This window comes from Lathyrus oleraceus, chromosome 1, assembly GCF_024323335.1.
Source record: "Lathyrus oleraceus cultivar Zhongwan6 chromosome 1, CAAS_Psat_ZW6_1.0, whole genome shotgun sequence".
In the NCBI taxonomy this organism is placed as follows: domain Eukaryota; kingdom Viridiplantae; phylum Streptophyta; class Magnoliopsida; order Fabales; family Fabaceae; genus Lathyrus; species Lathyrus oleraceus.
Genome location: NC_066579.1, coordinates 134,188,288 through 134,201,853, shown reverse-complemented (window position 1 = coordinate 134,201,853; position 13,566 = coordinate 134,188,288). Strand labels below are relative to the sequence as shown.

At 33.6% G+C, this 13,566-nt stretch overlaps 2 protein-coding genes across 2 annotated transcripts in view; both read left to right on the top strand.

Annotated features, from left to right (window-relative positions):
- LOC127122193 (mini zinc finger protein 2) overlaps positions 1-321 on the top strand; it is a 622-nt gene extending 301 nt beyond the window's left edge. Inside the window, exon 2 of the mRNA XM_051052574.1 lies at positions 1-321. This exon is cut by the window's left edge and continues 59 nt beyond it. Coding sequence (XP_050908531.1) covers positions 1-231 — 231 coding nt within the window. The 3' untranslated portion in view covers positions 232-321.
- Positions 322-11,669: 11,348 nt separating this feature from the next.
- LOC127095749 (uncharacterized) lies at positions 11,670-13,004 on the top strand. The gene is made up of 4 exons (XM_051034396.1): positions 11,670-11,816; positions 11,925-12,244; positions 12,302-12,631; positions 12,749-13,004. Exons 1-4 carry the CDS (start codon positions 11,670-11,672, stop codon positions 13,002-13,004), a joined length of 1,053 nt encoding a protein of 350 aa, XP_050890353.1.
- The last annotated feature ends 562 nt before the right edge of the window (positions 13,005-13,566 follow it).

Sequence of the window (13,566 nt, the reverse complement as noted above, 5' to 3'; positions counted from 1 at the left end):
AGAAGATCAGAGGAACCACAAAGAAGTGTTGTGAAATATGGAGAGTGTCAGAAGAATCATGCAGCAAATGTTGGAGGCTATGCTGTTGATGGTTGCAGAGAGTTCATGGCAAATGGTGAAGAAGGAACAGATGGAGCTCTCACTTGTGCTGCTTGTGGTTGTCACAGAAACTTTCACAAAAGAGAGTTAGTTGAAACTGAATCTGTTTCTGAATGTTCAAATGGTACTTGAAACTGTTTTATTATACCTCAAAAAAAAAAACAGTTTGTTATATATGTTATTCTTGTAATATATTTTCTCTACTTGGTTTTGCTTGTGTTATATATATAAGACTTTATTGATATTTTAGTATATATTATTATATACTAAAATTATCTCTCTAGAGTGAAAATATATAAGGTTGATTTGTGTAAAGGGTAAAAATGGAAAAAAGTAATTCAGAAGCTGTTTTTGTTTTAGTTAAGAGAAATCCAAATTTGTATGAGATTTTATTCACTTTTTATTATAGTTAGGTACTCTTCTTCATTTGTATTATTTTCTTACTTTTTTTTTCTTATTTCTTTATGATTAGTATGTGTAAGCTTAAGATGTTTTAAGGATTTGTTTAATGGCTTTGAACATGTTAAAGCTGTTTTTTTTTTCAGTTTGAGAAATGATGAAGAAGCTGTTTTTTGTTTTGTTTTGGTTGGTTATGGAGTTTTCTTTAGTTTCTGTTTGTTTTTGTTGGATGCTGATTTTGATTCCATTCAACAAAATCATATGATATCATATCCTTGATGCTTCCACAATATACCAAACTCCACTTGCCTTTGCTTTGTAAAATTCTTACTTTATAATTATCATTTCTTAAATAATTTTTCTACATGTGAAAAAGATGTTTAAAAATTCTATTAATAACACTTTTACTAAATCATTTGCATGCTATAAGTTTTTTCCAGTGTGTAACTTAGTGTCATGTACCACAAATTTTCATCATTTTCTCTCTTAATCTTTATATAACCACTAACTGATTTTGGCAAGTTCTATACAACAATGATCATTAATCTTCAATCCACTAGTTGGTGTTTGTTTGAGATCACTATAAGGTCCACAAGTCTAATCATGTTGGTTGTTGAAATAAAGATGTTTCATTAAGCTTCATACATATTTAAAAAGTTGATTTAAGCTAGTTGAAACACAATAGAGGGAAATAAATTTAATGGTGATAAGAAAGCATTGAATATGATTAAGTTACATTGTTTTATCTCTCTACTTATTTGCCAAAGTAAAAGCAACTCAAAAAGACTAAGATATAAGTTAGGTAACCTAGTTTTATACATAACACTATTCCTATGTATATATCATGGAGTTGCATATGGTTTGGTTAAACCCTAAATGGAATGAAAGCATCATTTTTCTTTTTTTAAAAAATTGTTTTGTATAGATATATATTATAGTAAATTTGAACCTGAATCTCGTGGTTAATACTCCTTCGATGTCCTTCAGCTCACTGACCGGATTGTTTGTGACCAGATAGAATATATTTATGGTTAATACTCTTTCGATGTCCTTCAGCTCACCGACCGAATTGTCTGTTTGTGATCAAATAGATAATACATATATAGGAGAAAAGAATAAAAGATAATGGTGAGATTAGAATTGAAGGGTAGATAACATGTATAGCTTTTGCATATGATGAGAGCAATGAAACTAAAAGACAGAAAGAAACACAAGTCATTTTAGTTATTGAAGCAAGTGTGGATGCTAACTAAAATTAACATGTATAGAATGTGCAAAGGGGTAAGACACTTATTGTGTTGCTTCTCTATAGCTAGCTTTCATAAAAAGGAGATAGCAAAGTACTACTTTTTGTGTATGTATAGATATTTTTCATGTGAGATGCTTGAATCAAAAGTAGACAAGTTAGGCATTTGAGCATGGAAGGAAACAAAGTTTTAGGTATATGTTAACACAAAATCAGGTATATGTCTATTCCAATGTTACATTTTTGAAATATATAGCTAAAAGGTGTCTTTTCCAACATTTTAATATTTTTGCCTAAAGAATGAACTTTGCTAGCTTAATGTTTTGTTGTGATGCTGTCAATAATCTGTTTAGCAGCAGAAGTTATTTTCATTCTTACACATGCTTCATTGTACTATGCTTCTAACTTAGCAAAAGCATCTTTTTCTATGCCATGCATCCTAATGTTTGAGTTGTGTATATATATGTTTGTTTCATCGAACAATTTTCAATGGTTGCTTAAAGTAATTTTGTTTTCCAGATTATATATAACGTATATATTTAGAGAGCGGTTTCAAATTTTTATTGCATTTGTTAATTTTAGGTACTGACTTTCAAATTTACATTAATATATCATAGACAAACTAACTACAAACTAGCTAGATATGAATTACAACTACCAGTTGAAATCGGCTCCACAAGATACAACATCTACGAATGATTGAGGAAATATAGACAAAGCGTGTAGGAAAAATATAATCGAAAAATCATTAACCTTTCTAAACCGATGTAATATAACCGATTTAAAATTGAAGCAAAATGTGTTTTATGTTCTAGTGCAACAAACATACTAAGTTTTGCTTCAATGTCAAGGTATTTACTCAAAAAACAAGAAAACATAGCTTCAAAACTACAAATGAAGTTTGGTGAAGATGTGGTTGAAAGTGTGCAAGAGGATTGTTAGACTATAGAGGAGGTTTTTGTAGGGGTAGGGTAAAGGGTTCTCGAAGATCTCTTGGATTAGGTGGTCGGTGGCGCGTTAGATACTTTTGTTTGATGGAAAAGGAAAAAGCTATATTGATATTTTGTGTGGAATTGAAAGAATAGACTATTTGAGAGAATGATAATTTTTATTGAGAGGATGTTTTACAAGTTTGTTTACTTGTTTCTACTTGTTTGATTTACTATCTTTTGTACAAGTGATAAGCTCTCTGTATTTACATGATTCAAGGGAGAGTTCTAGAAACATCTATATATTATTCTAGATATTTCATGAGAGAGAGAGTTCTACACACTTCTGTATACTACTTACATTTATTATCATGACTCCATTAATCTACTTCTACATCTCTATGTTGGAACTGTTCATATCTTTTGGATTTTGATGATAACAAAGTATTTAAAGAAATATTGGATACACTAAGACATGTTCAAGTGTGTAGGATCATAAGCTTAAGATTTAACTCAGAATTGACCCTGATAAAAGAATAGGTAGAGAAGCTGAATGTCTCAGATTTTGAGTGATTAGAATCTGATGACCCTGGACGTGGTGTTTCAGCTTCTGAAGGTTCAAACTCTGAACGTGGTGCTTCAGCTTCTGAAGGTTTAGACTCTGAACATGGTATCCCTTCCTTTGATGATAGCTCAGACTCTGGAGACCTCAATTTAAGGTGCTTAACTTCTGGTCCGTACTTCGTCTCTATAGTAGGCCTATCTTGTCATCACCAGACTTATGAAAAAGTCAACTAGAGTTTCTTAGTACAAGTCTCAAGGAAAGTTGATGTGACTTCTCTACTCTGTCCCAACGTTTGGTTTATACCTAGTATGAAAAAGAAACAGTGGACTATGTTATTACACGTTGGTTGAAGATCTTAATGGGATTCGTCTTCCAATGTCTCTCTCTTGGAATTGTTGCTTCTCAAAGATCACATATGCAAGCAACTTTCCAACTACTCTTTTTCTGCCTCTATAAAATGGTGCTGAAGATTTGAAGGAAGGTTAACAACTATCGAACAATCTAACATAACACATTTGGTACAAAAATTGAGTTAAAATTTTATTTGTTCATTTCACAAGCTCTTAAGATTCTTATCTTTGTATATCTTAGAAATATTAAGTGTTAAGAATCATTGTAGTTGTTGTATCATTCATATACTTCTGATTGTACATCAAAGTATAGTTGTAATCATTGTGGTTGTCTGTGTGCTTGAGTAAAAGTCTTTTCTAGTGTGATTGAGCAGTTTCAGTCTCTTGCTAGTTTGCTTGAGTAAACTATATTCAGTTTGATTATATTGAAAATATTTTGCTGGACAAGGGGACTAGACTACTCACAGTTTAGGAGAGGAACCAGAATAAACTTTGTGTGTTACTTTACCACTTGCTTCTAATTGTTTTTCATTCCGCTGAAAACTAACTCTGTGTTCAAAATCTATACTTGTTCAAATTTTGAAGCTAGTTTTTCAGAAGAAGAAAAATAATTATAATACACAATTCAACCCCCTTCTTGTATATTTTTCTCACCTTCAGTTGACATCAGAGCATAGTCTGTACTATAATACTTAACAGTGGTGCAGAAAAGATCTTGAGAAAAATACATCATTCATCATGCATGATGGTCATGAAGTAACTAGTCCTAGTAGTCCTAGTGAAGGTACTCCTCGTGGTAATAATAATCATGATGAAAGTACATCCTATATTTCTAGACAACCAACATTCATTGGTAACTATACTGAATTTGATTGGTGGAAAAGAAAAATGTACACCCATATCATAGGGTTTGATGATGAGCTATGTTATAACTTTAGAAGGTGATTTACATATCATTTCTCTAGCATGTATCTACATAAGTCTAAGTACGATTGCTTAACATAGCGCTAAATTTGTCCCAAAGGCAATGACATTTTTATAAGTGAGATTGTAAGTCTCCTATTCCTCATGTTATTGTGTGAAAATGTTGCTCCTTTTCCATTTGTGAGAGCTAATGGCATACTTGTTAATTTTATCCGAGTTGGAGCGCTTACCACAAATGATATATAGGTTCATATTTTCATGCTTGTGAGTGGATAGTTGAGTGTTCTCCAAAATATTACCGAAACATCTTTTCATCTTTCACTAACATTTACTAACATCTTATTATACTAACTTTATTTTAGTGTCATTTACTTCATGCTTTTATTTCTTGTTATTTACTATATGCTTTTATTTTAGCTTCTCATATCATATTTTCTCTTTGTCCATTTGTCCATTTGTTTATGTTTATGCTCTTTACTTCCTTTGTCCATTTGGACTTTCAATTTCATTTAAAAATACATTAATAAAGGAAAAACCCCTAAAGAGAACTTTGTTATCTTGATTCATGGACTTACGGTTACTATCCTTGGCATCTTTGTGGAATTATGGACTTAGAATTAGGATCCCGACATTTTCTTTGGGATTTGGGACTTAAGACCTTGGAATCCACCTGATACCTTCGACTTGGGATTTCCCTTTGAAGACTTGGTTGAGTTATTCTGGTTTCATCTGATACATGGATTGTTATCTACTTATTTTGCTTGCTTGAGGCTTAACCCAAAGGAGAGAAATTCTTTCTTGAATTATATCATAAAGCTTTCTATCTCTTGGTTAGATCTTTCTTCTTTAGCTTTTACTTTATGCTTTAGGATAGTCTCTTCTTCTCCATCCCCTTCTTTAATTTTCAAAATCTTATCTCCTTTTAAAAACCTTTTTGTTTTTAACTTAAGCCACTTTCTCAATAACCCTTGACTTTTGTCAAGTGATTTTCAAAACCTTTATCTTAATAAATGCAAATCTATCTTAAGCACACTTAGATCAATTTCAAAAGACTAAAAATGTCTAACCCATTCAAACCATTTTGTGCAACTTTGTGCATTTTTCTTTTTTTTTAAATTTTTTCTCAAGGCATTAGACATGAATAATTTCCATAGTTGAGTTATAATTCTCCTATGTCCATAGTATTGATGATGATTTTTTTCCATCCGTGGGAGCTAGTGGCATACTTGTTGATCCTTATCCAAGTTGGTGCCCTTCTCATGATGATGCAAAGTTCTCACACTTGTGGGTGACTAGTTGAGTATTCTCCTTAAAAATGACAAAATGTCTTTTTCCATAAAAATGAATCAAAACAAACTCCTTTTGTTATTTCTACAATGAGCTACGAGGTTTTGATCCTCCATTGCACTTTGTTGGTACGTAGGCATGAGACTTTAAAAGTCTTGGCAAACATCAAATCATAATAAAAATGCTTCTTTTCCCATCCATCCAATATTTTAACAAACAACACCTTTTTCAAACCAAAATATCCATATTTTCAAAGAGGTTCCCATGGAGTACCATGGATGTTTAGGGTGCTAATACCCTCCCCTTACACAACTAACCCCCAGACCCTTGTTTTCTTTTTATTAGTTTTGTTTTAAAACTTCTTTGGATTTTGTTCGTACTTTTTCCTTTTCCTTTGGAAACAATAAAAGCGCGATGACAGCTCTTGCTCTGCGAGTTAAGTTAATCAATAGCCTAATCTCAAAAAATTTATTGCTTTAGAAAAGTGGCGACTCTGTTGGGGAGTACTCCATAGTGGGTAAGCCCATCTTTGTTTTTGTGCATATATTATGTTTGATGTTGTTTGTTATTGCTTGTTCTGTAGGGTGCTTGGTGATCTCTGTGTGGTGAGATAAGCCCTATACTTTGACTTGAGAACTCTTATGATAGGAGGGTGGTATAGTCATGTTTGGCTTACGTGGAGTTAATCCTTAATAAGTTGACTTGAGATCCCCCACTCAATGGAGGGCCCTTTTAGGATTACTGGTGTCACACGAATAGTCGTAGTTGGCATTACTTTTTACAACCTGGGAGCCCGAGAAGCTGAAGACCTTAGAACCCTTAACTCATCTTGGCCTTTTAGGACGTAGTGCAGTGGCTATTCAGGTGTAGACTTTGTAGCGGTAAATTCATGACCATTAAGGTATGGATAAACTTGACGTCAATAAAACCAGAGTCGCCACCGTGCTTTTATTATTTCCAAAGGAAAAGGGAAAAAGTACGAACAAAAACCAAAGATAAGAAGTTTTCAAATCAAAACTAATAAAATGTCAGAGATTACACGTAAGGGAGTTGGTTACACAAAGGGAAGGTATTAGCACCCAAAGTATCCTAGGTACTCCTAGGGAGCCCTTTTTTGTGTGCAAGTGTTTTGGTTAAAATGATGTTTGATGAAAAATATAGAGTGAGGGGATGAAAAAAGAATTCATTAATTATATTTTTGTGTTTGACAAGATCTTCGGTTTTATGTCTACGTACCAACATAAAAGTGAGGGATCAAAACCCCGTAGTTCGTGGTAAAAATTTCAAAGAAGTTGGTGAATTGATTTTATCACAAGTTTTTGAAAGAAAAGGCAACAAATGGCCAAAGGTTTCAATGAGGTTGTTAGTTCTTTTTGTCTTTTGAAATTGGGGTCAATATAATTATGTTTATTCACAAATTTGATTTAAGATTTTTTTTGAAAATTCAATGGCATAGGGTCAAAGTTTCTAATCATTAAAATATGTCTAAGTTGAAAACTCAAGCAAAGAAGATTTTGAAAAGAGGGAGAGGTTTTGAAATTAAATAAGTGAGAGGAAATGAAGAGACTATCCTAGACATAAATTAAAAGTTAAGGATTGAAAAGATCTAACCAATAGGATGTAATCCAATAGACAAGAATGTCATATAGAAACCCATTTTCCTCTGGCCTTTAGCAAGCAACAAGCCTAAGCAATATCCAGGCAAACCATGTGAAGACCAAGGCATCAAATAAAGATAGCCATAATATCCAAGTAAACATTCCAGTAGCCTACAATCTTTAATATCTTCCAATGTATCAGATAAAGATATTCCTTGATTAACTCAGAACAATCATCAGATATCAACAATAATAATCGTATAATAATTAACACAAAGACAAAGTAACAGATGAAACATGAGCTCTCAAGGTTTTGCATCAGGTGAAAGGCACATGCAGAGATAACTCAGTCTCAGATAGTGGCATTGGGCAAGTCCTCAAAGCATAGGGAAGTTGCCTATCCTAAGTCCAGAAGTTTAGATCAAGTCCAACAATCCACCAAGATATTTTTTAGGGTTTTTGTTGTTATTAGGTATTTTAAGGTCCTAAGACCACAAACAAAACAAAATCACAAGCAAACAATATATATAATCACAAGATATGGCTTAAATGAGCAAAGTAAAAAGGACAGAATCATAAAAAAGTTGCATGAAATGTAAATGGCAATGAATGATAAAGGTACTGATATTTAAAGTGCATTAAGTAAATGACTTGAAAGTAAAGCAAAATTAATAAAGAGTTATTCAAATGTTAGTGAAGAGTTTTAAGTGATTAAGCCATTCTTTGGAGAACACTCAACCATTCATTCATAAGTATGAATTTTTGAACCAAGACATCATCCATGAGAAGGGTTCCAACTTGGATAAATCGATAAGTATGCCACTAGCTCTCATGAAAGGAAAAACGGTCAAGTTTTCACACAATTCCATAAATAATGGAAGACTTACAATCTCACTTACAAGAATTTTATTCCTCTTTGGGAAAATTTAGCTCTATGTTAAGCAATCGTAATTGGAATTATGTAGAAGTCACAACTATCTGAGGCCGGACAATAAAATATAGGTGTTAATGCATGTTATAGATTTGGTACAAAGAACCAAACCCCTAAAACATACCACACACTAAAAAAATGTGAGGGATCTATCTCAATCAGGCTCATGTTGATTCATCTGACATAAGGTTATTGATGAATCAACTAGCATTAGACATGAAGAGAATTCATTGGTCAATGATGGATTGGGGAAGAATAAGGATGAAGATGAAGAGGGGAGGGGAAATAGAAACCCAAATTGATCATAGGAGGAATTTCATTTGATCAATACTATCCGTTCATTTTGGGAGATGAAATGTACATTTTATCAATCCCCTAAATCCAATAATATTGGTTAAACAAAAGTCAAATCAACCATGATCAAGGCCAAACAAAAAGTCAAACATGACAAGACCAATTAAATAGATCAACATAATTTTTAAACAATTATTCAATTAAAAATCAAATTTAAAATGAATTAAAATGCATTTTTAAATGGACAAAATCTCAAATCACTTCAAAATACCAAATAAATGGTTAAGGGATTTATCCTGGGACAAACAAGGTTAAATGACCTTAGACAATTTTTTTCATAATTTATGAAAAGTCAGAAGTATTTTAAAATATTCAAAAACAAGTCTAAAATCATTTAATTCATGAAAAATATCAAAATTAATCAAAAAATTGATTTTAATTCAAAATATGAAAGAGGAAAATATTTCAAGATTTTTGGTGAAAGTCCCCTATTTTTTTGATTAAAAATGAAATTAATATGAATTAAACAAAATAAATGGATTAAAAGTAAAATCAGAAATTAAAAAGAAAATAGGAAAAACAAAGGCCATCAGATCTCCCTCATTAACTGAGGTGGCAAATCTGATGGCCACGTGTGTAGGGAACATGGTGCACCAAGTCAAATGTGTCACACGCATGGTAATCAGAAAGGATGACTCAAATTAAAACATTTGGACGGGATGAAAAGGCTGGAAAGGTGTCAACGCACCACTAGAGCTAGGGCTCCGGTCATCTTCTCCTGTGGACCTCACTGGAATGATCCACCACCAACCACCACGAAAATGAAAAGTGAGCATACTATTTTAAAGGAAAAAAGCTCAGGAGCTCGAATCTGGCCTCAATTTCTCTTAATTCCAAGTATATTGAAAAATACGAGGATTTGAATTTTGAGGTACACGATTTGAGCTGCTTCCATTTGACCTCAAAGCAACTCAATCTTGTTGCCTACATTGGTAGGACTTCAGACAATCAATAAATAAGTAAAATTATGGAAAAATGATAGAGAATCAAAGACTTGAAAATCTTTAAAAATCACCTTCGGGTTGTAGGAGATGATTGAGGTGAAAATGGTTGTGAATACTTGGAGTTCTTGTTCATAAACAGAAGTTGAATCAAGAACTCGATTTCAATGAAATCACCAAGGTATTCTATGGAATGAGGTTCTGAGATTGCTTGGAAAATCTTGGGCAAAGGGCCCCCTTCAATCTGAGGCAATGCACTTCATTATATAGGCCAAGGAATTGATTTCTACACCATTCAAAATTTGAACCCAAAATAGTAAGTTTATGTGCATGGACATGCACTAGGCCCAAAATGATGATTGCATTGAGTCCAAATTCATGCACAAATGCTACTGATGTCATAACATGGAGCCATGCAAAGTTAATTGGAAATTGAGTTCAAAAGTTGCCAAAATAAGCCATGAGAAGAATCCATGTGCAAGTTCCTCACTTCTTGTCCAAATGCCATGATCTTGGATGCTTTGTAAAGCTAACATGAAGGGGAGAAACTTTTTCTGTTGAAGACTTTTCCATTTGGAACTTGGATTATGATGAATTTTGAGGTGGAAGTTGGTGAAATCAAACATACTTGAAAAATTTCTAATTTAAAAGTCAAATGAGCACTTCTTCCACCTTGAATAACTTTTGCTATGAGCTTCAAATAAAAATGGTTCTTTTATAAAAGTTATAATATTTCATTCCTATTTAATTTGGTCACAAATTTGACATCATTTGGACCTTTCATGAGGGAGTTATGGATTTTAGAAGTTGAGGAAAGTGCTTGTTCAATGGTAACAACCCAAAATGACCTATAATGTTTCCTCTTGGAACATGCACTTGTAAGTAGAATTTGACATTTCTCAAAGAATAAAAGTTTGAGAATACATCTTTAAATTGATCATGAAACTTGTATGGCCTTAATATCATAAAAATTGAGCAAGTTATGGTTCTTGGAAGTTGACCTCCTAACTAGGGCACAAACAAAATGACCTATAATCTTTCACCATAAAAAATGACTTTCCAAGCAAAATTAGCTCTTGATATCAACATGAATGTTGTTTGGAATGTCATAGATAGTAAATTTTATCTTGGAATAATTTTCATATGACAATAATTGTAGGAGATAGGGTCTAGGGAAACCTAGATTTGACTAGTTGACTTTCTCTGGTCAAACTCCTTGGACCAACTTACAAACTTGAATTTCCTTTGATCTTTGGGGATCATAGAGAATAATATATGCATAATATTATGTATAATAGAGTATCCCTTGATATATTTGATCAATTGATAAAGAAACTTGCTGAGGAAGTCACAAAAGATACCTAGATGAATTAGGGCTTCCAAGGCAAACGGGTTTCCAACCCTTGATGAACTCTTGATAAAATTGACAAATAAAGAACATGGGGATCCATATATGATGCTTAGAACCAATGTGAACCTTTGCTTTCTTGATCCCTTGCATTGAAGGTCTCAAACCCTAGTTATGAGCTTGATGAGGTACATGTGGACACACACACTACGTACAAAAGAAATAAATCTACACAAACATATTTTTGGTATTTTGGTTAGTAAATAAAGAAAATAAAGTATGATACAATAAAATGTTCTTGGTGATCTCTCCCAATACAAACCCAATGAATGAAGGGTAAAGAGGATGCCAAGGTGTGATCCCAAAGACAATGCAAATGATGAGATAACATAAGGGAACTTAGGGTCAAATTTGGGGTCTTACAAACTTGAATTAGTTGTTACACGATACTACACTCAGACGAGTTTCTCTTGAGAACATTATTGGTTGACGAGTAGTCGTATAAACCGATAATATCTAAAAAGATGGAATTACGACTTTGGGAACTTTTTAGAACCTTGTTCTACAGGTGATTATATCCTTAGTACACACATTATGGGTTGGTTCTTACCCTTGGCTCCATGCTCGTGACTCCGAACCTTTGGACCTTGTTTGTGTGCTTTGTGTGACCTTGTTTGTAATTGTTGCATCATGCACTAATGGCAATCATAAGATTTTTTTCTCAGTTTTCAAGGAACTTAGAGACTCTTGTTGAAAACATCGCAGATATTTTGATCATGGATATTGGAAGGAGGAACACTCGGAAATATAGTTTCAGATGTCCTGATCTGATGGAATTAAGGAAGGTAGCATATTTTTTGGATGATCCTAAGGGTTTTAGAGACCGTTTTGGAAGACTTTTATCTGTGTTGTCTACTGATGTTGCGGATGGTTTTCTCTGTACTTTGGTCTAGTTCTATGATGCTGTCTACCGGTGCTTCACTTTCACTGAATATCAGTTGTTGCCCACCATGGAAGAGTATGCTTATCTTTTGGGTATACTAGTTTATGATATAGTTACTTTTATTGGGGTGGAAGGAATTCTTGAATCTCGGGTTATTGCTGAAGTCATTCACCTGAGAAAGTTTGACATACACGCTAATCTCACTGTCAGAGGAAATATCAGAGGGTTGACTTCGAAGTTTCTATTGGAAAATGACTTTTCTTCTAATAATGCTAATAGTGTTGTGGAATTCAAAACTATTCTTTCCTTACTTGTCTATGGTTTGGTTTTGTTTCCTAACATTGACAATTTTGTTGATGTTAATGCTATAAGGATCTTCTTGATTAGGAATCCAGATCCAACTCTGCTCGGTGATACTTATTTCTCCATTCATCATATGACTTCTAAAGAAGGTGGAACTATAGTGTATTTTGCGCCTTTACTGTACAAGTGGTTTATTTCGCGCTTTCCAGAGTCTTCTATCTTCCAAGAAAACAAGGATTGTTTAAGGTGGTCCCAAAGACTCATGTATCTCGCCAATGATGACATTACTTGGTACTCTTCTATTTACGACGACGTCGAGATTACTGATAGTTATGAGGAGTTCTCTAATGTGCCTTTTCTTCGTACACAAGGAGGGATCACCTACAATCCAGCTCTGGCAAGACGTAAACTTGGGTTCGCCATGAAGGACAAACCTAATAACACTTTGTTAGAAGGTTTATTTTTCGAAGAAGGTAAATACACTCAAGGGTTGAAAGCTAGGATAGTGCATGCTTGACACAATGTTCATAGGAAAGGAAAAGGTGAGCCTGGATTAAGGAATTGTGTAGCTTTGGAGCCTTATACTAGTTGGATGAAAAAGAGAGCAAAGGAATTCAAAATGCCAGACGCTTATAAAAGACCTATGTCCTTAGTAATGGTCAAATCTCCCAATATTAAAGGCATAGAGGAGCTGCAAGAGGCTTTGGATAGGATGAAGCAAGAGAGGGATGATTTGGAAAGCAAATTTCACACCTCAAACCTTGAGAAAGTAGAATTGCAGAAGTAACTAAAAGAAAAGGACGACTTGATAGAATTACTCAAGAAACATGCTGTGAAGAGATCCAAAGGCCAAAAGGATTTATTTTCCTCTAAATTTTCATCATCTAGTCATCTCCCTACTTCCGGCGTTCGGAAAGGCATTGTTGACCAGCTCGTGATAGAGAAGGATGCTATGAAAAACAACTACGAAAGGGAGATCAAGAGGCTTCGCAAGAAGTGTCAGCTTGGAGTTGGGTCATCATCAGATATGATTACATAGATCTAGTTTCTTTCCGCTTATGATCATTGAAAATGTATTTTAGATTGTAATCATTTTTATTATTAATAAAATGAGATCTTAGTAAATTGGAATGTGTTATTATTATGTTTGCAACTTACGTCTTAAAGTTCCTTGGAAAATAAATAATATAACATTTGCATTTTCATATCATGCATCAAGTTGCATCTTGGTCTTGCTTTGAGAAAGTTCACCAGGTGTCTTATTTCTTTCTTGGTCTTTATTTAGACAAGCTGTCTCACCGGTACAGTATTTGAGCTAATCAGTTGAAAAAGATGGATCGCCTAGAGCA

Bases quoted from the DNA above. Each gene is read 5' to 3' on its own strand.
- LOC127095749 (XM_051034396.1), top strand. From the start codon at position 11,670: ATGGCAATCATAAGATTTTTTTCTCAGTTTTCAAGGAACTTAGAGACT. The intron at 11,817-11,924 runs GTAGCATATTTT...ACTTTGGTCTAG, and splicing joins ATCTGATGGAATTAAGGAAG to TTCTATGATGCTGTCTACCG. The intron at 12,245-12,301 runs GTTTCCTAACAT...CTTCTTGATTAG, and splicing joins CTTGTCTATGGTTTGGTTTT to GAATCCAGATCCAACTCTGC.